Source organism: Haliotis rufescens, unplaced genomic scaffold (assembly GCF_023055435.1).
Source record: "Haliotis rufescens isolate VD_foot unplaced genomic scaffold, xgHalRufe1.0.p SCAF_17, whole genome shotgun sequence".
NCBI classification, from domain to species: Eukaryota; Metazoa; Mollusca; class Gastropoda; order Lepetellida; family Haliotidae; genus Haliotis; species Haliotis rufescens.
Window position 1 is genome coordinate 18,365,942 of NW_025963857.1, and position 27,595 is coordinate 18,393,536.

General features: G+C 38.4%; 1 protein-coding gene across 4 annotated transcripts; it reads right to left on the reverse strand.

The window, feature by feature from the left end:
* Positions 1-27,337, reverse strand: LOC124137991 (sodium- and chloride-dependent glycine transporter 1-like). Of its 4 annotated transcripts, none has more exons than XM_046504489.2 (14): positions 27,326-27,337; positions 14,768-14,981; positions 14,416-14,547; positions 12,622-12,952; positions 11,979-12,111; positions 11,714-11,848; positions 10,192-10,295; positions 6,580-6,704; positions 3,113-3,225; positions 2,567-2,698; positions 1,633-1,732; positions 1,191-1,291; positions 929-1,096; positions 5-582 (listed from the first exon to the last, which is right to left on the reverse strand). In XM_046504489.2, exons 2-14 carry the CDS (start codon positions 14,976-14,978, stop codon positions 448-450), a joined length of 1,920 nt encoding a protein of 639 aa, XP_046360445.1. In that variant the 5' UTR covers positions 14,979-14,981; positions 27,326-27,337; the 3' UTR covers positions 5-447. The 4 variants fall into 4 exon arrangements, with proteins under 4 accessions (XP_048253621.1, XP_046360445.1, XP_046360444.1 ...); XM_046504488.2 differs by lacking the exon at positions 27,326-27,337 and adding an exon at positions 24,685-24,758; XM_046504487.2 differs by lacking the exon at positions 27,326-27,337 and adding an exon at positions 18,814-18,846.
* Positions 27,338-27,595: the final 258 nt, after the last annotated feature.

The window sequence follows — 27,595 nt, forward strand, 5'->3', positions numbered from 1 at the left end:
ATGTTACTTGGGGTTACGTTTCTTTTGCGATTCAGTATATATTGTAAATGCCAAAATGATGTATCAAGAGATACTGACAAAAGCGCATAGAGTTTATTCTACCTACATGTGAAGACAGCACTATTTCATCGCTTTTAACTGACGCGGTCCAAGCTCAACTTTTACCTATCCTGGCGGCCAATATGCAACTGCCGTCTTATACACAATCCCGCACTCGCGTCTTCCTGCGTTACGGCAGTTAGTAGAACAAGGCTACTTTGCCTTGATAACCAGGTACATGTGGTTGACCAATATGACGGCCAGCATAACATGAAACAATGAACGTTCCTTCAAATGCTTGTACTAACATGACCGCCCATGTTTACTAACAAAACATTAGGATACAACATGGTTACTACAAAGACATATCATGCAAACATAAGTCAAGCTTCGATAACCGACAGGATTCTATTTGGTCTCCCTACAAGGCATGAGAGACGTCAACGGCAACACAAACTCGTGATTGTCCGTCTGGTAATCGGGCTGGTAATCTTTCAGAGCAGGTTTCCAATCCTTTGAAGGTCGTAGTGTCTGGTAGAACCTCTGCAATCAAAGAAACAAAAACGATGTATCTGCAGAGAGCAATATAACACTTAAAAAAATAGTCATACTTGTACTTTGCACTAGCAAAAGTTCAACATTTTATAGTCACTAGTTCTGAACATGATGTAAGAAGTTTTTAATCCAAGCCAACTGTCAAACTACATGATGCTTGACAAATGAAGTACAGTTATTTTCCTCCAACTACAAATGCATGGTATTCAACACATATTTTAATCATAAATATTTTCATTCTTAACTATGAGCAAGGTCGATTGTAGGTAGGATCGCATTCTAATAACAGTTTATTAGATTGTGCGGCACAAGTAATGGTACCATATTAACTGACCTGCCATAATGTCCCTTTGGCCCTGCTGAGCTCCCATACCATAACTATAGGTATAGGGAAGATAGGTAGCATGGAGAACAGGAACCCCATGCCCCGCGCTGCAGTAGGGTACTTGTACCCGTCGTATGTGGGCATCTGGTAACCAGTCACAGTCACAAAAAATACCATCTGTGGATTAGAAAACAAGATTAGTTTACTGATATCCATAATTGTGGTAATCTGTTTTCCCTTATGAGGGAGGAATACCATCTTTAAGTCTTACCAACAGGATGATAGGGTTAGAGATACACCAGCAGAAACGCATAATGACACCCGGTCGTCTTCCCAGCATCAGCTCTATGTCACGGCCAAAACGATGTACGCCTGGGAAACAAACTCAATATCAGCTACCATGTTCACGCAAAATATCCAGTCATGCACATGTACATGTAACTTGAGTTTCTATAGCTTGTCATGTAAAGGCACAAATCAACTTTTAGAAAAAAGCATACATGAAACAAATCCTACGAGACAATTTCTTCATTTGACGTTTGGGATTAATGATTTAAAGACATGTTTACATGGTGTAACTGAGATATATTTCTGATAGGTCATTGTATTGGTTCTGTTCTTAGTGTGCGGCGCCAAAGAATACGTAGAATAACAGTATTTACAGGACACAATATCCTCTTAGTTGAAATCAGTTCGCGGTTCATGAACCTTACCATATATCCAACCAATGATGACAGATTCCATAAGCCCGGTGATGACCAAACAAAAGGCGGAAGTAAACCAATCCATTAACTGGAAGATGTAGATACCTCCCTGGAATGCATTTTGTTTTAATACAACTATGTGAGTAATGTGAAACTGGAAGGTTTGTTGAGACTCAAATGCTAAGAGAAACAGTACCCTTTTGCATGTAACAAGTTTGTATGTGGATCTATACTTGCAGCATTATATTTGGTCAGAAACATGCCCAGTCGTAGCAGAGAGGTTGTGACTGCTAACGGAGGCACACTCACTACTCAGAGCAGTGGCATTTCTTTTCTGAGTGCGGCAACAGTTTACATTGCTTTTGTTGTGTTCATGATTAATGGTATTAATTTACACCACCTGAATTAGAAATAAAAGAGACCAGTGAAACCGCCTGATCTATTTCATATTTAGATCTATGCATAAAAATTCAGAGTGACAAAAGCTATCCACAAGACTGTACGACAAAAGTGATGACCTCAACTTTCAAATAGTTTCAACTTTCCATTAACGTCGAGCAATTATCCAGTAGCTCCAGCCTTTGGTGTCTGCATTTCAATTTTTTTAGGTACATTGGATGATGTCCAAATTTCTTACAATTATGAAAGTGTTTATATTTTGTCGCTTTTTGTTTCATTACGCAACCGAGTAATACTCTTTCCATGTGATACTTTTTCATTCTGTTCCATGGTAATCGGCTATAATCGAACAGCGTTTCAATGTATTGGTAAGTTTATTTTGATATTGAACAATAACTTTTACACACAACACTTTTGTTTGTTACTATTGTGTGGAAATGTGTATGTGTTTTTGGTTAAGCCAAGCTGAAACGTGGTTATAAGGATGCATTCAATAATCATTTCTGATCTTTGTAATGCGTAATATTTCATATTGGGGACATACATTTAGCGTTAATGGCAGCGAAACCAGGAAGAAGAGAATGGCCATTCCTCCAGTTACGAAGGTCCTGTAACGCTGTAACTTGTGTGGGAAGGCGTCGATAATTCCTGCCACAAGGTTTTCAAACATCCCAAACTGGAATTACAGAATTAAGACATTACGTTGAACACCTTGAACCATCACTAATTGATAGTGATTCGTAGACACATGTTTATGATATTGTCACAATTGAACCACGTGCTCTTCAGGTGACATGTCTTATGATTATGGAAATTGTTATGTCGTTCGTATTGTCATTAATATATTTACAAAGGAACGTGTACCTGCTGCCAGCAGTACAGCATGCAATGCCAGTCATTTTATCTCATTGCAGAAGGATACGACATTTGTAGGTATTGCTATTATTTGACATACATTTTATTGTAACAATACAGGGCAAATTCGTAATTCATCAGTGGAAGAATAAGTGATTAAAAAGGTAGGCATTAACATTGAATATATGATTGGCACTTTCTTATTGTTTGACATAATGTGAACAAAATCTGTTACCTGACTGTCCAGGCCAAGCGTGAAGAGCATGAGGAAAAAGAGCACGGCCCATAGCTGGGGAAGAGGCATCTTGGTGATGGCTTCTGGGTAGGCTACTAATGCTAGACCCGGGCCTGAAACATTGAAACATAATTTTTAGAAAGCTAATGTGTCTTTCACTCGAAATTATTCTCGTTGGCAAACCGCATACACCTGTTAAAACCAATAATTACTTCAAAGTACTATTGCTACATGTATATGACTAGATGACTAGATGATGTTTATGTTAGCTGTCCTTATGGAATGTTCATAACACAAAAGTACTGTCGGAAATCTAGAAAAATGCTTTTTGCCCGTTGTAAAAGGATAGACTCTTTCACAGACTGTTGCTATTGAAATATCGATCGACCTACCTGTGATTTGAAGTATTTCTGTCACAAGGAGTCCTATCGACAATTTTACAGGAGAAAAATCCGAACGAAAACAGATGAAAGAATGAAAGTTGTCCAAAACGGACTATAGCAATATGCGCACGTGACTCCGTTATAATGATAATAAAGTAGTCCACATAAAACATCTAACCCGCACCAAAAAATATCATTGGAGAAAATTCTAGATGTGCGTCTTCTAAAATAACAAAATGATGCTGCATTTGTTTTGTCAACACTGCTCCCATTATGCATGTTACATTACATTTGCACAGCCATAGCCATGGTCCTCGACATTGCATCTGTACTAGAAAAGTTTAGAGAGATAGAGGGAAACAATTATTAGTTTAGATAGGGTGTATTACCGAACTGCCCAAGCTGTGGGGATTTCAATTCATACCAACAAGTCTACGGTATGATTAACAAAACAGAGAACGTATATGGGTGGTCTCAAAAATAAAACCGGGATGTGAAAGGATATTAGACAGCTTTGATACAGAGTGATTAGGCGTATAGTTTTCAAGCTTTCTGAGCAGAAGGTACCTCCGACTTGTAGTAAAATTTGGGAGGAAATTGAAAACAATTAATGTTTCCCGGACTGCATTAAATATTGTTCTCCACGAGATTTTCGATACACTGAGTATGGCGATGACCGAGCAGTTTTCAGGGGAAAATATTCCATCCTGTCTGAGGTCACATTATCTCCTCACCATTCATAACTATCGCAGTCAGGGCTTCCAGGTCATTGGCCTAGATGGAACCTGAGTGAATAAGAATTGTTCCACTAACTACATGTGGCTACCGTCAGATGGACGAAAAGCACCATGGAGCCATCAGATAAAAGGTAATCGTCTCATTGTTTTCCACGCTGGAACCTTTTGATTTTTGGCTTTTTGATGAATATGAGCTAGTTTTCGAGGCGAAAAAGAAAACTGGTGAGTATCACAAGGACTTGTTTGGAGATGATGTGTTCATGATGTAAACATCTGTTACCGCTAAATCTTAACAACCCCAGTGTCACTGTCACTGGATAACGTCAGTTAATATAACGGCCCGTGAAGATCTCGGGTAGAATAGATCTTCAGCAACCCATGCTTGTCGTAAAAGGCGACTATATATGTTTGTCGTATGAGGCTACTAACGGGATGAGGTGGTCAGGCTCGCTGACTTGGCTGATGCATGTCATCGATCCCAATTGCGGGGATCGATGCTCATGTTGTCAGTCACTGGCTTGTCTGGTCAAGACTCGATTATATACAGACCGCCGTCATATCGCTGGAATATACGGCGTTAAGCAACAAACAAACAGTTCATATAACGTTGGGAACCAGACTGTCGCGCGAACCCTGAGTAGTCAGAAGGCGACTATATAAAATCTTGCAATGTCGACTTCAGACCATCTGAAACGCAAGTTCAACTCATGGAGAAAATTCGCCTGAATAAAAAAACAGTAAAGTACAGGACATATGTCCTGGTGGCACAATACGGTCACGATGTCTTACCTACGCCAGTCAGACGTTGTGAGCTCAACCCTAAAGAGCCTGTCTTGGCTAATTATTAAAGGTTCGTGGCAAGACATAACACAACATTCAAACTCGCGCATGTCAAAGGGAGGGTCAACGTAGTCTTTGCTAGATATCAGCTTTGTTGAACCAGTTATCATACCTGTGGGTGATAGTGCAGATTTATATTCATCACCAGTGGAGTCAGATGCTATACCTGAAGAAATCATCTTTTAGAACATCATATACTTCTTGATTCAAAACACCACAATCTTCCAATACTCATCCCGTTGCACAGCTATCATTTTTACAAGCAAATATCATGCAGTACATATTATAAATTGCTACCCCATCAACGCATACCTCAGTAAAGTACAATAACAGCAAATATTTTGAGACCACCCCCAAATCAGGTGACATTTGCACCTGTGAAAATGCACGGCCGGTGTGAGGTCAAAACCTAGGGACAGGTGTTAGGTTATAGGACGTTTCACACATGCATGACCATACACGAATATTTTCTAAGTTTATCATCATCTTACCTGTAAAAGTACCTTTTCAGACTAATCACATGATGATTTGCGTTATTTTGATATATGCTATTTTCATAGAATTAGTAACTATTATCATATAAAAGCATTTTTCTAGCATTTCGGGCAATACTTTAATGTGTCTAATACCCCAAATATACATATTTGCAATTTGGTCATATATTATCATTTTATTGAAGGGGCACATTTAATACACAACATATAAACAAAACAAACAACAAATATACTATGAGCAGAATGCATGCTTGAGATAATAAACACAACAATGAGCGTAGTGTTCAGCTCAGGCATAGATGAGGTGAGCTGCGTTCCTTCGTGCGAAACACCCTGCTCGGGGCTGTTTGTACCCTTGCAGACGAAAGGCCATTCTAAACAGTTACATTTAGATATAAAGATTGTAATTGCTCTGTTGAGGATTTAAAATATATTAGATGCTGATTAAGCACAACAAACGATGAGGAGGGGACTTTATTGACTTTAGATACTAAAAAGTAAAGGTTGGGGAAACAATGCACTGCTTAAGAAGGAGGCACATGTTAGATTATCGGTGACATGATCCTTATTACAGTATACAAAACAAATAATAAAAGGTGTAAGTGTCACACTGTTACAAAATCACTACCCCCGGGTATTAACATTTTTACCCATTGAAATAGCATCAGATGTGTCCCATCTTCGTAACATTAGGAGGGCACGGGTGGCCCAGTCGCGATTCGCTGTGCAGAGTTGCGTCCCTTGGGCACGACAGAAACCTATGATTGTGGGTTCGAATCCCGGTTCGCCCCGATTATGTTTCTAGGTTTGTCAGCACCATACCCGTGCTCGTGGGTTTCACCGAAGTGGTAAACGTCTAAGACCTCCATCTCTTCGGGCTTTCCTCCCACAGTTAAGCTGTCACGCCGTGATATAACTGGAATACTGTTAAAGGCGGCGTTAAACCCAACTCACTCACACTCACTCGTAACATTAGGATTTTTGATGTAACTGACAAATGGTTATTTACTAACCTTCTGTAGCCACCTCAGTGATGCTGAGGTTGGCCTCTTTGGCCATAAATCCAACCACGGAGAAGATGACGAAGCCACTGTAGAAACTGGTCAGACCGTCAGCAAGAGTAACTATGATGGCGTCCCTGGGAAGATTTATATTTGCATCTACAATATACTGTGTGTGGTAACGTTTACTTGATCATTAATACATATATTAATATATAATGTAAACAAATGATTTGATTTATATATTTCTTTCGTACAATTTATACTCATTTTGATATCTTGTATTTTACAATTGTTGTTTACTTCTTAAAACCTCTCACCTGATGACTTTTAGATGACACGTTAATATTTTACTAATTATTTGTGTTACTATTTCCATAGTCCTGCACCATGACTGTTTTTTTTTGGTCATAAAATAAACATATTCCACAATCAAGAAACGTATACAAAAGCCAGATCTAGCTAGCTCTATTGCACATAATCAGCATACGGAAGGGTATTGTGTTACTATTTCCATGGAAGTATCACATTTGTGTGCACTTTATTTAGTTCAATTGGTTATTATTTAAACGTCATTATGGTCAGTCAGTTTGACTGTATCTTTTGCCCGGGGCAACTGACTGAGAACTGATATAATGACATATTTATTAATTGATTTCCCAAACTACTTGTTTCCAAGTTGTACCAGGGAAGGAGACCGTGAAAAATATGAACATGTCACAGTTATAACAAAACAGGATCTACGCCCTAACAAAGTGTCATGACAGCAGTCTATCGCCTTATAATAGCCGAATTAAAGTAGAGCTTGGAGTTAGGCATTGACAACATCAAACACTGGTATGCCTGCCCCTATCGGATTACTGATGACTACGGCATAAAGATAAAAGATAATTAACTCACACCCATCCCAGTATATTTTTTTTGTTTTATTTAATATTCAGATATTATATATTGTCTTTTATTGTATACATGAGTGTGTCATTTGTAGTAATATAAAAAAAATATGAGTCATATTTCATTAAAGGTCATATTTCACAGTCATTAAAATAAAAACCAGTATTTTCATTGCCTGGGATGACGAAGCAAGTTTCATGCACTGTTACCGCCCTTGAAAGTTGACTCCCTTGGGTCGTCTGCTGGCGTAAAACCGAAACAAAACAAGATGAGTAACAACGTTTCACCTTGTGATACTGACTACTTAATTACAGAAGAGTAACACCATGCTGTCCGATGTGTTCTTGTTTGACTTGAGTACCCAAACTTGCGATGAGGCGGACCACTTATCTTTGCCATGATTGTCGCTTCATTTTATATATGTATTAATGCGCTTTCCCACTTGTGCGTCACAAAACATCTGAATATAATTTTTAAAGGATTCATGTTTTTCCAAATATGGAGAATTGACAATAAATATAGAAAATGATAAAAAAACCCACAGAATTATGTATGTATTCATAAACACTTATTATATAGTCTGAATCGTACTATCGATTTCTACTGGATATGGAAAGTGTTTTGAAGCTTTATTGACATGAACAAAGCCGATTCTCTCTCTCTCTCTCTCTCTCTCTCTCTCTCTCTCTCTCACACACACACACACACACACACACACACACACACACACACACACAGTGCTGCAGACGGGATAGCTGCATAATATGGTTTTGATTGCAGTCCTCGGTTGGCCCTTCCTATCTAAGTATTGGTATGAAATCGACATATGTTCAACATGAAGGCAACTTCTATTTCAAAAACGAAGATTAATTTACAGATAACATTAAAATATGTCCATTGAAGTTGGAGGACATTTTTCTTTCGAACCCATCCCCATGCAGTATTTCTTCATGTTGCACAAAAAAAGCCAAACGCTTCCTATTTTGATAAGTGATCCTGAATTCAAATATAGCCCTAATTATAATACTGTAACATGCAGTCGACCTTATCGTATATTTAGAGAAAATAATTGGATGAAAAGAATCGCGTTCTTTAATTTAAATTTTGCAAACAAGGGAATTGGTGCCTTATATTCTCAAAATGTCCCACAATATTTCAAATTTCAGGAACACCAACAATTTCATGTTCCTATACGAACACTATTTCATCCAGGATGTTCACTTGTAGGAATGTGCCGCAGAACCTGGACTTGCTCATGATGTAAATTCCACTACTTGTGTATGCCAAGACTCATCATAATGCTATCAACCCTCGGCCATATTATCAGGACTTATCTATTGTTGACAATGAGAACCTTCGTCAGTTATTAGAATATGGACCAAAATACCGCGAGAAACGTCATACCAATTTGGATTTCAGCATTACAATCATTATGAATGTTGTCGAAGAAAATGCCAAAATATTGGGCCAAAAGAGAAGAGGAGCCTGTGATGTTGCCATTGGTAGAATGCACAAACTTGAAAATAGGAAACGGAATTTGAATAAACTCATTCTGTTCAAGCCAGCTGTCAGCTGTCTGGTTACCCTACATGAAAAGTTTGTATCCCACTGACAAGGCCTCAAATAAAATGAAATCGTTATATGAAAATAAAGCGACAAAACCCTTTCCATATCCAATAGAATTCTCGAGTCGATTGTACGATTCCGACCACAATATGAGCATGTGGCAAACTTAAGGAAACATTCATTCCTTGATTCATGAGGCTTTTGGTGACAATGTACGTATCTATATTCAGAGGTTCAGGACAATTCGTGAAAAATGAAAGCAAATGCCATCTGAAGTCTACTGAGAAAGTAATATGTGAAATGCTTGACTTCCTCATTGATAACATGTACGTAAAATTTGGGGATAAGACATTTAGGCAGGAAGTAGGCATCCCCATGGGCACCAATTGTGGCCCCCTTCCCGCGGTTCTGTTTCTTTATGCATAAAAATCGGAATTTCAGCTCGGATAGGCAAAGTCAAACAAGATAATTTGGCCAAGAAGTTTAACTTATGATTTAGGTATATTGATGATCTGATATCGTTCAATAACAATCAAACAGCCAATTCCCTTCCACTGATTTACCCATCCAAACTAGAAAGAAAGGGGACCAGGGAGAACACATCATTTGTTTCATATTTAGATCTATGCATGAAGATTCAGACTTCAACTTTCCCTTCATGTTGAGCAATATTCCAGCAGCTCTAGCATTTGGTGTATTTGATACGGAAAGGGTTTTGTCGCTTTATTTATATTAATTATTTTGTTTGTTAAGTTGTAATGAGAAACTATTTTGTGCACACGCTGTCGATTAGTGTAGTGACTGAGAATGTAACTTGGCCAGCTGTATATAAAGAATGTACATATTCTATATTTTGTTTGCTCTCTGCTGGTTTTCATAGGTAGGCTTGGAAAATGGGGCATTTTAGTATCAAAATGAATATTGTAAATATAATATTTCATGCTTTTTGTCTTTTCATGAAGTGTGCAAAAGTGGTTTGTAAACTTCACTCGATGAGATATACATCGTATTTGACAAAAATGAACGAGAGTCGGTCTCTATAAATTTCATAACACACGTCACATAAATTCGCCTATTTCATTTGAAAGGTGCAACTGTATCGGAATGCAGCTAGTTTTTAGGCATACTTTACAGAAATAATGACAATAATAACACTCGAACCACCTGAAGCAGTTGTTGTGGAATTTATTGTAGCTGGCCATGGTGATGACTGACCCCCAGGCTGCTCCAAGGGAGAAGAATACCTGCAGGGCTGCCTCAATCCACACCTGCAAGATACATCAAGTAAGGCGGACATGATCATTGTGCATGCGTTGCATGTTAACATTTATTTTTATTACATTTCAATTGTATGGGTGATTCCTATGTTTTTTTTACTCACGGGGTGATGAGGTCGCTAATCACATGAAGTGCGTTCAAGGTCAAGCTGGAGTTATTTTTTATTCACATAATTCATTAAACTTCTCCAAGATGTGTACTAGGGAAATGAGGCTTTCTGTGTATTAAGTTTCGCATTATACTTGTGTTTTACCGACACGGAACTGAAACAATTAAATTGAATAGCCAATTCTGTGGAAGAGGCTAGATACTTTAATCTTGTGACAGTAGGTATGCATTTCACCAAACAACGCATGGTGGTTTTCTGGGTCTCCTTCTGTTTTGGCAAGCAATTGCAAAATTTGTTACTATATTTATGGCCATTGCTTAGCAATTTTTGATAACACTGTAATATAATTTGGTATATGATTGGTTAGTTGTGGATATGTCCTGTTTTTCGATTTTTGTGTATTGTATGTTTTGAACTTGACTTCTTGCTGATCTCTCACAAAATGCATGTGGTTGCACTATAAACATCGGATGCAAAGAAACTGAAGTTTCAGCTGTTCAAGTTGTTCATCATGAACAGACAGAGCCTGCTGTCTGTGCGGTGTCAGGCAAGAAACAAACACGTAATTTTGTATGCAAATTGTGTGAGTGGCAAGTGCTACCGGTAGGTCAGGACATGCTTATCTTTTTCGCAAACACCTGGTGTCATCACTGATTTTCAATGATCCATTCAGAACATTGTAACCGCTATTTTGCCTTTTACTCGAAATTGATTTTCGCGAACACCTGGTGTCTTCACTTATTTTTAGTGACCCATTCATATAATTTTCATAGCTGTTTTGCTTTTTTACATAAACAATAATTCCGTCTTTTGCGGCGGATAATCGGGACTGGTTATTCTCTGGCATTGTCGTTTTATGTTTATTAGGGCAACCGATATGTAAATGGAGATTCTTTGAGGTTTTGCATGATTATAACTGCCTTCGCAGTTGTCATGGCAAACTGTAATGTAATTTGGTATACGTTTAGTTAGCAGTGGAACTAAACACATGTTTTCATGTTTTGATCGTTCTCTTCGTTTCTCTCATTTTTGCCTCTATGAAAATATTTTCCTCTGAAATTACCAGACTGAGGAAGCTGAACTTCGGCATGTGTGTTTCTTCATATGATATCATCATTTTTTGTGTGGTATTTTAAAATCATTGCTCCCAACGTCTTTTGTCAAGTCTCTTTCTATTGCTGACAAATCTAGGTGCCATATTTGATAAGCTATTCAAATCGATTTCCGTGCTAACATAACATACATGAAGGGGTACACATGAAAAGGTTTTTAAACTTCATAACTACAGATATGACTTACAGAATAATTTGCAAGCTTTGAAAAGTCTGGGTATATGTAAAACTTGATGCCATCTGCAGCACCTGGTAGAAGCAAGCCTCGGATCAGCAGAATCGTCAGCAGGATGTATGGAAGCAGTGCTGTGACATACACCACCTGCAACATGTATTGGAACATAAGCTTGCAGGCAATTGTTGAATTGCAGCGTTTGGGTTTCTTTGCAGTTCCTTTTGGAAGGACTGATCCCGATTGTCACACTTGACCGTACTCTAGAAGATGACAGTACCTTGCCGAGAGATTTGATACCCTTGATTAGGCACAGGAAAATGAACAGCCAGGACACAAAGAGACATCCCACGAGATGAGGTTGTAAGGTTCCCATGTCGTCCAAACCATCAGACTTCCGTAACACGTAGTACCTATGATATGTGTGTATAAGCAACACGAGTTAATTTTATAATTTCGTCACCCACAAATTAAGTGTGTAAGTTGGTGTGTGCCATTCATTTAAAAACAAATATGTACCAGGAAATCATTCCGTTCCATGTTTGGATAAACTAGATAAGCTGCCATTCGAAATCAGTGATTCTAAATATTCAGTAGTTGCAAGGCAGTCAGGGATAAGAATGAAAACAAACATTATTTCTCCATTTACCACAATGCTTCTGTTAGCATGTCTTTTTAGGTGATGTTCATCTCACTGATATAGTGATAAACTATAATTCTAAAAGATAACTAACTTTTAACTAGCTATGGCTCTTACCGGTGATATATGCAAAAGACTGATTTTCATTTCCAACCTCTAGTTGCTGACAAAGCTTCCATTCGATCGCAACAGAGAACATTACAATATCTTGAAAACGCAAATGCCATAGTGGTTTTCAGATGTGTACCCTTATCAAAAGGAAGTTAACAAATAGTGTACGTACTGCCAAAATTCCTCGGCTGCTGTTTTGTCACCAAATCCAGTCCTGGATACATTTCTAAGAGTTATGTTGCCCATGGAAGACCTCAGAAAGACCGTTGCATTATCGTAGTTATAACCAACGTCGGAGGTTGATACTGGAACTGTTGAGTTCAGCTCAGTGCCATTATCATGCACAGGGCCGATACATGTGTCCGTGTTCCACCAGTTGTCGCACGTGAACCAGGGTAGTGTTGGATAGAAGGAGTTGATGAAGTAGAACATGACCCAGGCTAGTACGGCCACGTAGTAGATACTTGTGATCCCAGAGACAATACAACATCCCCATCCTATCCCTGAAATGTTTAAAGTTAACTAAAAATGTTTTGGTGAAATAATTAGTTTAGTTACCAGTCGGGGTTGACCATAGATGGATAACATGTTTATAAAAATATTATACTTGCCACATTTGTTTCACAATCTGTGACTAAAGATCCATGTCATCAGATCACTTTTGAAGAGAATCAAATCCATAAACTTGACCTTTCGTATGGCTAGGTGTCACGAATCTGCTAATGCCCCGGTCATCTGACCTCTCTACTCTCAGGCTTTATTTCAGACACTGCTCGGCGGTCGTCGTTGTTGTTCAGTGTCATTACATTCTGTGTTAGGGAATTAATGGCCCGACTATTTCATTCTCTTGCGATTAAATGGCACACTCATACCATGTATTGATGTATGTTATCTCTTATATATCCTTGTATTGAGTGAATGAAAATGGTTTTACGCCGGTTGCGAGTGAGTGTTATAATGTCTGTAATCATAAAAGTTGAACTGTGTTAGTTAGAATAAAATCCTTTGGAGCGTCACACACAAACAGCATACATATAATCATTCGTATGATCATGTTTCTGAATGATAGAATCGGAAAAGCCAGGGCTTTACTTGAATGCTCCAGTCTGTGTTTAGTTGGGTTTAGGGGCGGGGTCGTGAGAATGTACTATTTATTGTTGATACCATCAAAAGACATCCAACTTAGTATGGCTTTTCATTTTAAATTCAAGACATATGTGTGCGCTTACATATATTCCTTGGGATTGTTCAGGACAATTTATGAGAAAATGAAAGCATATTTCTTTACTTAGCAAACAATATATGCTTGACTTCCTTATAAATAACATAAGGCACTTAGAGGTAGGAGATTTAGGCAAGAAGTTGTCATCCCCTATTTGTTGATCTGTTTCTTTATGCATATGAATCGTAATGTCAACACAAGGGAATTGGGCAAAGACGTTTAACTTAAGCTTCAGTTATATCTATGATATGATATGGTTCAGTGTTGGTCAAATAGTCAGTTCCCCTTCACTTATTTACCCACATGAACTGTTTCATACTTTGATGTTTACATAAAGATTAAGAGTGACAATAACTGTTCACAAGGCTGTTATACAAGAGGGATGACTTCAACTTTCCAACAGTCAACTTTTCTTTTATGTCGAACAAAATTCTAGCAGCTACAGACTTTGGTGTCTACATAATTACAACTTTTGAGGTACAATGAGGTACAATGGAGAATGCTGTTTCTATGAAGAGAAGCAAAGAGACTTGTTAAAAAAATGTTTGTATACAGGTAGAACACATTTCCAAATTTGACACATCATCGACCAAAACCTGTTCTATTCAATTCTTATTGATTCAGGTGAACATTTTACATGGCTGGTGTAATATTTTGGATATCTAAGTAAGAGTGGTCATGTATATAATGAAAGTACTATTGCTAAAATGTATATAAAATAGCGACATCAAACATGTGACCAACCTTTGAAGAGAGGGCAAAGTTTCCAGACAAACAGCGGACTTGTTCCCGAGAACTGACCCAAACAGACCTCCAAGTAAAACATTGGAATTCCAATTGCAAGCAGGAAGAAGAAAAAAGGGATGAGGAAAGCCCCTACAATTAATGAAAAAATATCCTTCAGTTATGTAGATCTTCATTTTGTGAATACTGTTCGTTTAGTAATATTGAACTTCACTATTGAGGCAAAGCAGGAACAATCGGTGTGGTGCATATGCTTTTGTTTAGGGGAAATACAGTACGTAACGTAATTAATGTCTGACAGTCCTTTACACATGAAACAGTAGGACAAAATAGGTCATCAACAAGACATTACCTCCTCCATTGCGCAGGCAAAGATAGGGAAACCGCCATAGATTAGACACTCCCACTGAATATCCAATGAGGGACAAGATGAAGTCCAACTTCCGGTCCCACTGGCCTCGTTCGTGTTTATATTCTGTCTCGTCTTCTGGTGTAGGTTTCACATAATCACCAGAGATTTCATTAATAAATGATGTTGTTTCGTCTCTGTGTACATGATCCATGACCTGTGGCGTTTGATAGAAAGATGTTGACAAAAAAAGATTCCTTGATTACAAAACTTATAAGGTCAGATTGGCATAATTTTCAGCCAACTAAAGACAAGGGTGAGTGAGTTAACACAATAAGCATTTTTAAACGGCACAAAAGCCGTCCTTAGGATATATTGTAGCAAATCAATACAACATGAAGCAAAAAAAGGTTCTTTGGGTATTTGTCAACAGGCAATGTTTGACATCATCTGTTATCAATACAGGTAACCTGAGCTTTATTGTTAGCTCATCTCAAAATTAGTCATCTTATAAGATCCCTCTCAACAGTTTTTGGTACTCGCTCCCCACTAGAAGACGCCCAATCGGTCACTATGCTGAAAAAAGTGTTTAATCCTTAATTTTAACCAATTGCTTAGAATGCAAACGTGTCAGATTCTAAACATTCTATTATATATATATATATATATATATTGAGTAACATGTTTGAAATTGTCAGTTTTGTCTGAGAGGTTTACCTGATGTGGTATCACACAAAAACCGACATATGTCTTTTGAATAATACATGATTTCATTGCCCTACGATAAAAGACTCTTTGCAGTTTTGGTAAAGCTATTGTTACAACTGTAGGTCTGCTGGACACGTATATTCATCTTATTGATTCGCGAAAGGGACGGTAATTAAGTAACTCGGGAATGCCACTATTAACTTGTTTTCCAAGTCCTGTGAACATGTTTACGGTTAATAAAAGTGGCAAAACCCTTTTCAATAAACACAAGAAATCGCTGCTAAATTGTACGATTCTCACTGTATCGTGATTATGTATTTTGAATCACTATCAAATAGTGATGATACCAGGTGTTCGCGAAAGGTAAAGATGCTTAGATTTTGGGGATTGTCACGATGCTTAACTAACCATTCCGCCGTCAAAGCTAGAGTAACGACTCACCCAGGGAGGAGCACACTCGTAATTGTAAAAAGGTTTGGGATAACGCACGTGAATGAAAAGTAAATAAATAGACAGACCGATTGCATTAAGGCTCATTAACAATCATAAATCAACTAATAGTTTTATAATGTGCTAATCAGTTGGCTGAAGGCGCAGCTTCGTCGCGAAACCCGAGGACTGACCAAAATGTGCAGCATGTAAGTGGTTACAGCCGAAAATTTAACAAAGAACCCGAGGGAAATTCACATAAAATACATAAGCAATAACACACAAGGGGGCGCTCCAACAATCTGGAACATGGCGCAGGTTATGAGGTTATGTAGTGAGATTCCAACCCGAGTCGTGTTATAGATCATGCGTATGTTTAGTTAATAAAAGCGACAAAACCCTTTCCATATTCATAAGAAATCATAAAAGCAGAGTCGATAGTATGATTCCAACTATATTATGAGCATGTGTTTATGAATCAACACCAAAAAATTACGTTCGCGAAAAGGTGAGCGTATCCTGCCCCACCGGTGGCACCCGTCACAAACACATTCAAAGGCAAGTCAATTGTTCACCTTAGAAAACACGCGTACATGTCAAAATAGGGATATTGCATCGAACATCATTTTTGTCACTGATGCCTCAAATTTGGAAATGTCCTCTTCATGTCTACCATAAAACCTATGGAAAGCTTTACCGAGTCCTTGAATGTTGTAACCTTGATCAAATAGGTTTTGACTGCGAGTCAATTATGCTGTTTGAAATCTTAGCTGAGAAAGCATGCACGATTATATCCCAAAAGTTGTGAACTGTGTTTCCTACATGTCCATGTCCACAGAGAGACACAAACCATCAGCCGAAACCAGGCCAGTCTCAGGGACAAGGCGAAGAATGACAGCGGATCCATCTCTTCAATCCACGAAGAAGACCTAACAGGTACATATTTATAATGGGTCGAAAATCCTGTAAGAGGCATCAGGATCCATGTCCATACCCAGGGGTCCCGTACCAGAAACCACGTAGGCGGATGGCATTCATACATGAACGGATTGGACACTCGTACCCCAACCTCTTCAAATTTATTGACATCGTGAATAAGGGACGAAGTAAAAGTAACACAATATATGGATAACAACCTTTTTATTTACTGTAAAGGCGACTTTTCGGTTTAGATCCTAAAACCGTTGTTATGCGTCTGTTTTCATAAATTGTGTCTACTTTGTCATTCTTCAACTTCTAAGTAATGCCTATCAAGCAATTCAGGAACGAAGTCACAGTGAAATTCTAATGTTCCAGTTAAAAGCTAGACAAAGACAGTCACCAAGATAGAAAAAATATAACACCCTAGATAACCAACTGGACAAGGAGAAAAGACATTCATTGGAGTTAAGACCCGATCGTGTATACAGATGTTGTGTCCTACTTTATGTGACTCTGATCTTTTGTAAGCTCATCGTGATTGTGATATCTATGTATAAATTATAACTTATAGTTCGTGTACTGCATATAATATCAATAATGAGAAAGCAAGCAATGTATGAAATAAAAGCATATGTACGAAATCACATCAAGTAAGCAGTGTTAGTGGTTATGTTACTAATATCAATTATTGTCAAATTGTCGTATGGACCGTTTGAATTACTGATGCGCCTAAATCTCAACAGGTACTAAAATAATTGCAACTACAACAACGACAACATCTACTCGACGACAAACTAATTATCAACAATAATGACAACCACAACAACAGCAAACATTGATATTAGTCTAGAACTTCGACTACTGTTGCTACTACTACTACTACTGCCGATTTTACAAAATTACTACTTCATATAGAGAGTTCAGTTGTCAAGTCAGTCAGGGCGTCAATGGGAGAGTGAGTATATTAGCTTCACGCAATATCCTAGTCATGCACAACACGAAAAAGAAGCCAGCCAGGGTTCTTCAGAAGATAATTCTTGTCATATGTAAATGTAACCCTAAATTACTATCATAATTTTTTAATATTGGCTAGTATTGTGCACTACCACTAGTAGCTAAAGTGATGACGTAAATCCTGCTGGGGTATCATGCAGGAGGCAGAGGTAATGTAAGTCCCTATGTTCCCCTAGCCTAGCTGTGGTTACTGGTGGCCTATAGCCTGTGTTTTAAAACTGTATACATCATATTGTTATGCTCAAATGTGTTTCATAAATTGTTTTTAAATATAGTATGCTCAAATATGTTTCACAACTTGTTTTTAAATATAACTTTGCATGACTAAATTGTAAATATATTAACATGGTCTCGTCGCTATATGGCTAAAGTAATGCCGATGCGACGTTAAATTTTAACTCACTCACGAAAGGAAAACCGTGTAGGGTTTTCGTTCTCTCACAAGTATCAGCACGCACAAACACAGATGAACAGTAATGTCTGTCATTGTGTGATATATACGACTACTTGAATTAGTAAGTGTTGGCACAGCACAGCATGTACATGGTGAGCTTTCGAAACAATTTATTAACAGATTTAAATAAAATAGTCAAGGACACACCCTTATCCGCTATTATCAATATGTTAAATTTTGTAAGCATGTGTACAGTTGTAAACATGCTACATTTCAAAGAGTGAAAATTCACAACAATGTCGCTATGTTCTCTTTTGTCAACACAAATAAAGGCGGTGCAATCGCCGGGCGTGGGACGCGAAGGCTGAATACAATTCAGCTCGGAATACTGTCTGCGTTTCAAAAGGTTATAAATACGACTGATACTAATGTCTTTTCAATTACACTTGAAATGGTTCGTCTTATGTGAATACCCCCCTCAATGTTGTTGTGTGCCTGTCCAAAAGAAAGAACGCATATCAAACTAGACGTTTTAATTAACATAGAAAGTTTCTCCCATCTCGGACTAGCAAAATATACTCACACGCAAAAGAAACGCAAGTGGTTTAGGAACCATAGGAACACATAATCGACACATTAGCCGGGACACTGTGATCCGACGTCTCAGACCTCAGATGTCGCCGACCAGCACGTCGTCCTGTTCTCAAACCACGGCATCGACAAGCACGACTTCAGTGGGCACAGGGTCATCGCAATTAGCGTCATCGTGAGTGGAGGCGTGTCATCTTCTCTGATGAAGGTCGCTTTTGTGTCTCCCATGCAGACGGAGAGTCAGAATTTGGCGTCGTCGAGGTGATCGTTTCGCTGACAGAAACGTTGTGGAAAGGGACCCATGGGGTGGACCTAGCGTCATGATATGGGCAGGGATTGGACTTAATGCGAGACTCGGACCCATGTGCTTTCTGAATGTTGGTCAAGGTCGGAGACACGGCGTCACTGCTCAGCGGTATATCGACCAAGTGATCAGACCCCACGTTGTTCCATTTTTTGCACAACATCAACAACACATTTTCCAGCAGGACAACGCTCGCCCCCATGTTGCCAGAGCTACCATGGCCTTTCTGCAACAACACAACATCCGTGTTTTACCGTGGCCAGCCCTCAAGATCAGCCCTGATCTGAACCCCATCGAACACCTGTGGGATGAGGTTCAAAGGCGTCTGCACAATGTGCGCCCAGTCCCTACAACTGCCGATGCACTACGCACAGCTGTTCTGGGTGTGTGCAGAAGGATCCCTAGGGCCTTCACAAATCGTCTGATCAACTCAATGTACAGGAGATGTGTGGCAGTGATCAATGCTTATGGTGGTCACACCAGGTATTGACTGACATTTGGGGTATTGACCCGAAACTGTGTAAGCCCTTAACATTTGAAAAAAACAATTATGTCATCCGCCTTTGAATCCATTAAACTGTCTTCGGTCAAATTTTTGTCAATCTTGCCCTATTAGTATTTCTTGTCTTTACTGTTGAAAATAAATAACATGTATACTGCATACCCGATTTGCGTTTCTTTTGCGTGTAAGTATAGATACACCCTACCGGTTTGAGTCTGTATTTGTATGGGTATTGAAATATCAAAAAATGAAAAAAATCTATAAAAAGAAGGATGATGTAAGCCTAACCGTAACACATCTAGTTTAGTTTACTTATTGAAGCCTTTAACAGGTATATATACTCAACAACAAAAGTTCCTGTGACACCGCTATTTTAGTGTATTTTTCAGACAAGTAAAGTTTGGTTTTCAATATTGTAGTACATGTATGGAATCAAGTCACAAAAACGCAACTGCTACAGAAAAGCATGCATTCCATGCAAAGGTTGATTTTTATGCAAGCCCCATGCATTTCACTACCCAAGAATGGGTATAAATACATGTGCGTTAACGGGATACCATTAGCATTGTTAACAATCGTGCTGACAACAACCACTCAGAAAAACAACAAAATTACGCAATTATTCAACATTACGAAATGCCACGCCTGTCCGAAAATGAGCGTCTGCGAGCCATTGGTATGCTTGAAGCAGGATCGAGTCAACGTGATGTTGCAAGACAATTTAACGTCAACAGAAACACCATTTGGTGTTTATGGCAACGTTGGCAACAGACGAATGCAGTCCATCATCGGAGTGGCAGGCCACGCGTAACCAATAATCGACAAGACAACTGGATTCGAACAACACCTACGAAATCGATTCAAGCTAGCACCAGTGACAGCAAGAAGCACCCCTTGCCTTCGACGAATATCTTCACAAACCGTACGTCGCCGCCTCAGATGTGCAGGGATTGTCGCCAGAAGACCCGCCAGACGTCCCATTTTGACAGGAAACCACCGTCAAGTACGTCTACAGTGGTGCAGACAGCGACTACGCTAGGCGGCCATGCAGTGGAGACAAGTTCTATTCACTGACGAGTCTCGTTTTCACCTCAGCCACAGCGATGGACGGATTCGAGTGTACCGACGTCGAGGTGAACGTTATGTCAATCATTGTGTCATGGGAGAAGATCGGTTCTGGGGCAGCAGCGTTATGGTATGGGGTGGGATTACTGCAAGACATAGGACCCGTTTGATAGTGGTAGAGGGAAATCTCAATTGGCAGCGCTACTGCGACGAGATCATCGGCCCTGTTGTTCTATCGTTTTTGCGTCGTCATGGCCCAGGCATAACCTTTCAACATGACAACGCCCGGCCTCATATTGCTGGACTTGGTCAGGATTCTCTTCAACAAAACAAAGTAAATGTCATCCCCTGGCCGGCTCGCCCCTCCGATCTCTCACCAATCGAGCACATGTGGGATGAGATGGATCGGCGCCCTCGACGTCAACCACGTGTTCCACAGACACTCCAGGAACTTCGAAACATGCTCCAGCAGATATTGACAGATATCCCACAGGACTTTGTGCGACGCCTGGTCCATTCCATAAGACGAAGATGTGTTGCTTGCATCGCAACCAGAGGTGGACACACACACTATTGATTTGTAAATTGACATATTGGCATGTTCATGTTTTTTTAATGAAATCACGCATTTTCTGAAGTCAGTATGGCAAATTAAATTTACAGGAGTCTTTTATCTGTTGCAAACCGAAATTGTTTCAGATTTGGTAAAATACATAACTTTGCATTAAATGTTATTCAATGTCATAGGAACTTTTGTTATACTGATACTTTTGTATAAAAGTTGGAAGGGCATGAATATTTGACACTTGTTGTGGATAACAACTTTTCTTTATTTATTCCTTTTCTTTATTTGTAAGAACGTTTCAGTGTTCCTTCTAGTCTCTTTGTCAGGGTCAAACTGAACCAATAAATAGCATAACCAGCAACAAAAGCAAAAGGACCCCCCCCCCACCCCTATCCCCTCAAATACTCACACTCTAATACCAATTAGCTCAACCAACCCAGTCGCTTCAATACAAAATACCTGTAAACCTGGCCACGCCATGCAACCTACAAAACTACAATATCAAGGAAAACTTTCCTTGTACAAAAAATACAAACCTTCAAAACAAAATCATCATCTATCATTACACCACAAAAAAACAATACAGCAACATGAACAAACTCATAGAATTTGTAGCAGCTGCCATTCTGTTCAAACATCCCTGTGCGAAAACACTCCACTTAACCCTGCCCTAATCTCCAGACTATACCAAAACACATTTGACCACTTCAAAACTACCCTTAATCATCCAAATAAAATGAACACAACACAAATGGCATTCAATCCCCTTCACAATGATTTTTTCCTTGGTCCTTCTTTTACAGACCCTCATCATGGTGATTTTACAGTCGAATTCCAGTGGTCTTGTTTCAAATGGTCATGAGCTTAAGGCACTCATTGCCCTAAATAAAATGAAACCACTTAGGGACGGACCATTTGATATTCAGAGGGGGCTCGGGTTTTGGGGGGAGTGTCTTATATTAAGGGCTTATATTTTTTATGGCTTATTTGAAATTAATCCTATGTAAATAATCATATAATTTTCTCACTGTTCACTAAAACATAAATGTACAGACGGTAAATGATGCTTGATGGTCATTTCACATCACAGTCAACAACTGTTTCAGTCATATCACAGTGAGACAAGCAGAGTCCATAACCTTGTCCAAGGCTACAACACAGTCACTTGCATGATATGACTTCTTGAAATGGAAGATTTGAAATGATTATTTAGTATAATGGTGTCAAAGATTACGGCTTTGCTCACTAAGTACTCTGTCTTGATTAGAGGGTATTTATGGGGAGTAGTTATTTTAATCAAGCAGATGGAGGCTAAATTTTTTATTTATTTATTTACACAAAATTATTAGCTGTGTTTTGAGTCATTCCAGGTGATTGCAAACATAACGATGTTCGTTCGCCAAATGTGTGCTTTAGATGGTACTATTATGATAGAGCAGTTATAACTACTCATGTCCTATTATCTCCTATTGAAAATGCCCCTCGGTTTATTCACAGGTCGGTGACCAACTGATTATCACACTTATCCCCAACTGTGATGTTGTGCGAATTGTTCTCGAAACCAGATTAAGAGGGGGTCGTCTCCAAAGCAAATGGTAAATAATTAGATGCGATATTACATAGCCTACATATACAGCGTATACATTGATGAACATCATACTATATTTTTATTATTTTTTATTCCAATATCTATATACTAATACGCACTCAAACCGGCAAGCTGTATGTATTTAGCTTATCATGGGAGAAACTCTCTGGGTGAATTTAAATGTCAATACACATGTGATTCTGTGTACTCGCAGTGTTCAGGTATTTCGATGTGCGTTCTTAATGTTAGGTGGATAAAAAGTATACAATAAAATTGAGGAGCTTTTCACACAGGACGAACCATTTCAGGTGGAATTGAAACGAGTCATATAAAATTCCTATTTCAGTCATTAACACGCTACCTTTTGAAACGCTGAGCTAATTTATTATTCAGTCAATTCGTGTCACACGCCCGGCGATGACACAAGCATTATTTGAGTTGACGAATATGGAATTTCTTAGAATGTTCACTCTTTAATATAAAAAAATAGCATGTTAACAATGATAAAGAATACCGGCTTAACGTGGAACCTTGACTATGTTATTTAATCTATTGATTATTTGTTTCGAACTCTCTCTGTTTACATGTGCTGTGACAACACCAACCAACCCTACATCTCCCATGAAAACATACCTTTCTGTACGCTGTGTGCGTGCGTGCGTGCTGATACTTGAGTGAGATCGACATGTCTCCACGTTTTTTCCTTTATGATTATATTTGAATATGACCAGAAATTGTCGGAATATACGAATACTGGCTGTCCTTTGACGTGCTGTGCACGATATTGCGTAAAACCATACAGACGTGCCAAGTTGATCTCTTTTAACAGTATTATTATTATTATATTATTACCAGTTATAGTAGTTGTAGCAATAGTAGTCGTAGTTCAAGACATTAACCAGTTGCATTTTTGTAGTAGTAGTAGTAGTAGTAGTAGTAGTAGTAGTAGTAGTAGTAGTAGTGGTAACAGTTGTAGTGGTTGTCGGTGATTAGTTTGTTGTGTTGTAGATGTTGTCGTTGTTGTAGTAGTCGTATGTTGTCGGAGTCACTGTGGTAGTAGTTGTAATAGTAGACAAAACTTAGAAGCAAACATGTAAGTCCTCTGAGTAAATCATATATGCACTGTATTGTTGTAAATTGTCTATACTTTGTCCTGTTGTCATGCAACTTAAATATTTTATGTTAACGTTTGATCATCATATGCCACTGTCTGCGTCATTATATCTTATGTCTTCATTGTGGCGGAGCAATTTGTACACAGGCAATACGTAACAGGCGATAACAAACTCCAACCACACTGGAGTTGTGAGGAGTAGAACCTTATATTGAATGTGTTAAACCATGTATACTGGCTATGTTTGTGTGAAGGGGTGCTCCAATTCCTATCGGAATTGGATGATATGATACTCCACCCATAAATGAAAATTTGACTGTCAATAATCACTGAAAGTGTATCAACGTTTTGTGGCAATGTTAGGATATAGCAAAAGAGCCCAACATCCGTTTCTTGACAATGATATCAACCGTTTCATCATACAGCATATAAGTGGGCAAACTCTTACGTAATTTAAGACACAATTTTAAGAACACCTTATGAACAGTTTCAAGGATAGAGAAATCATGATCAGTAAAACCCAAGACTTCACAGTAGTATAGGATTATCGGGACCGGAGAATCGGGACAACCATATTATCAAAAGCAATAAAAGCTCAATCTGGAGGTAGATTTAGATTTCTAGCCTTGGATAACAAGTTATACATAACTTTGAGTCCTTTGTTACTTCAGTGATAATATGGCCAGGTTTAACGAGAGAGAGATTACATGCTTCAGACAACGTACCTTTAGCGTGTAAATACCTCCAAGCTCCTAGACCCGGCCCAACTCGTCAGTCTAGATATAATCTGGTGTCTATGTTTAAGCTGTTAGAAAGCCTAGAAAGGGCCGTGGTCGTAATTTGACCTGCTTCCGCTATTGTGTAACAGGTGGTGATATTGTGTCTCGTAAATGTGCTCCTGTTCATATGGCTTTTCATTGGATTTAAACAAGAGAGTTTGTGTCACACTAATACGGCGTTTGAAACTGAATTTGAAAAGGCCGAATACGTGTGTATCAAAAACTGGCAAACACAGTTTCAAACACCAGGTTTGTACAGACCTTGTCCAATTCATGAAATGTTTTTTGTTTTTTTAAAAAAAAGTATGGCTCTTCGGGTTACTCACAACCAACTGTTTTCCCATAGACTTAAAAAGGCTGCAATAAAAACACGAATTTTGGCATAACTTTGAGTCCTTTGTTACTTCAGTGATAATATGGCCAGGTTCAATTTTCGATTTCTATAGAATTGTTGGAGAGAAAACTATGAGAACTTATATAATGATGATACTATCTAAAAACCAAGATTAACAATAATAAATATATACCATACTTATACCAATCATTTACAATAGCTGACTTGGATATCCTCTCCAAGCACGAAACCCAGTGAATCTTTTTATAAGAGACCCCAGTGTTCACCACCCACTGTAGGGCAAAAAAAAAGTACACAGATAAATACGGTAAAATGCTAATAGACTGGATAGATAGCAATAATTTAATTTGTCTTAATGACAACCAATCCACTCGGTTTCCCTATAGTGAATTGCAAAATCCAATAACAGTGGATCTTTCCTTAATTACCCCAAAAATTGTGCTTGGACGTTCATAATGACACCTAAGACAAATGACCATTGTCCCATCACAATTTCTTTTAATACAGTAATCATACCATCTCCGGCTTTAGACTCATCATTGGACCTAAACATCCAGCTAATAAAATACAACTTCAAAAAAAATTGGAAGAACTTTAACAAAACTATCTCACAACATTGACATGACAACCATACAAAATATTGACACGGATACCTGTAATGCAAGCTTTACCAACATAATACATTAAATAGCCTCCAAATGTATCCCAGCATCTACATATAAGCGACAAAACTCTTTCGAAAAAACTTATAACATCTCTATTTTACGATTCCGACTATATCATGCCATGCCGTCTATGCCAGGGCATGCCATGCACACCACCCACTTCAATGATGGAGCACAGAAATTAAGAATGCTCGAAAAGCAAACTTAAGAAAAAAGTCTCTCAAAAAATCAGAGAGAGACCATTCAAAATTACAATTGGCCAAACACTTAAGAAATAAAAATAAAGAAATTATTAGGGCAGCAAATGAAAAACATTCAAAAACTTTGTGTATTACCCTAAAATACTAGAATCTTGTGGAAAGAATCAAGGGGAATTCTAAAACAACTGTCTCACGAAATATTTTGAATCAACGAATAAAGCCAACTGCCCATTTTTCGAAGACCAGTAGCTCCACCAACCAACCAAAACTAAAAGCGATAAGACCCTTTCCATATTCAAAAGTGTGTTTCATGAATCACTATCAAATGGTGGTGATGCCAAGTGTTCGCGAAAAGTCGAGCGTTTCCTGGCCCAGTGGTGGCTCCTGTCACAAACACATGCAAAGGCAAGTAAATTATTCACCTGAAAACAAACCACGGGATCATATGGTACAAGTCAAAATTGGAAATGACCTCCACATGCTTACCATAAGACATTTTGAAAGTTCTACTGGGGCCTTGAATGTCGTATCCTTGATCTAACAACTTCTGAGCAAGAGTCGTATGACGCTCTTTGAAATCTTAGTGGAAAGGTTGTATCTCTAAGGTTTTAAGCTGATGGAATATTGCTCGACATAAAGGGAAAGTTGAAAATTAGAAACTCCATATTACTAATTATAATATACCAAACTCCATACAATACAAAGCCATAAAAATAGCCATGGGAACCGGACCTGGTATCTCCATGTTTACATTTCTCTTATTATCTGGCACTACATCAATACTCCCCCGAAGACAACAGATTAGCCTCAAGAACTTGGCTGGGGCACAACATCATATATATATATATATATATATATATATATATATATATATATATATATATATATATCCAACAATCATAACAAAATATGACCATACAAAAAAAACCTAAAACAATACGCAGAAAAACTAAAGGTAAACACCACACAAGCCTCTTACCTAAAACATTTGCTTAAACTCATACATAAAACATATACCACAAACACCACTACCAGACAAATACATACGAGACAAACCTCCACCTGACACAGACACATCCTTAAACACTAAAATTCCAACTACATTTAAAACTTACGAAAGCAGAAAAATCAGCAAAAATCGCTTAACCAGACGCACATATACACAGATGAGTAATTAAATACAAGCAAACAACAGGACTAAGTATCCATGTTACTCAACCAAAAGAAATTACCACAAGTTTATTTTAATTGTCTAATTTTTACTCATAGTAAAAGTGGGGAACTTTGCTGGAATATTGCTGAGTGCGGCGTTAAACAAAAACAACAATAATGAACGAGAGAGAGATTACATGCTTCAGACAACGTACCTTTAGCGTGTAAATACCTCCAAGCTCCTAGACCCGGCCCAACTCGTCAGTCTAGATATAATCTGGTGTCTATGTTTAAGCTGTTAGAAAGCCTAGAAAGGGCCGTGGTCGTAATTTGACCTGCTTCCGCTATTGTGTAACAGGTGGTGATATTGTGTCTCGTAAATGTGCTCCTGTTCATATGGCTTTTCATTGGATTTAAACAAGAGAGTTTGTGTCACACTAATACGGCGTTTGAAACTGAATTTGAAAAGGCCGAATACGTGTGTA

Coding starts and splice junctions, on each gene's coding strand:
- LOC124137991 (XM_046504487.2), bottom strand. CDS start 18,846: ATGGTTCCTAAACCACTTGCGTTTCTTTTGCGT. Junction 6,705..10,191: donor TTCCACAACAACTGCTTCAG/GTGGTTCGAGTG, acceptor AAATCTTCCCAG/GGACGCCATCATAGTTACTC. Junction 583..928: donor CCAAAGGGACATTATGGCAG/GTCAGTTAATAT, acceptor CTTTGATTGCAG/AGGTTCTACCAGACACTACG.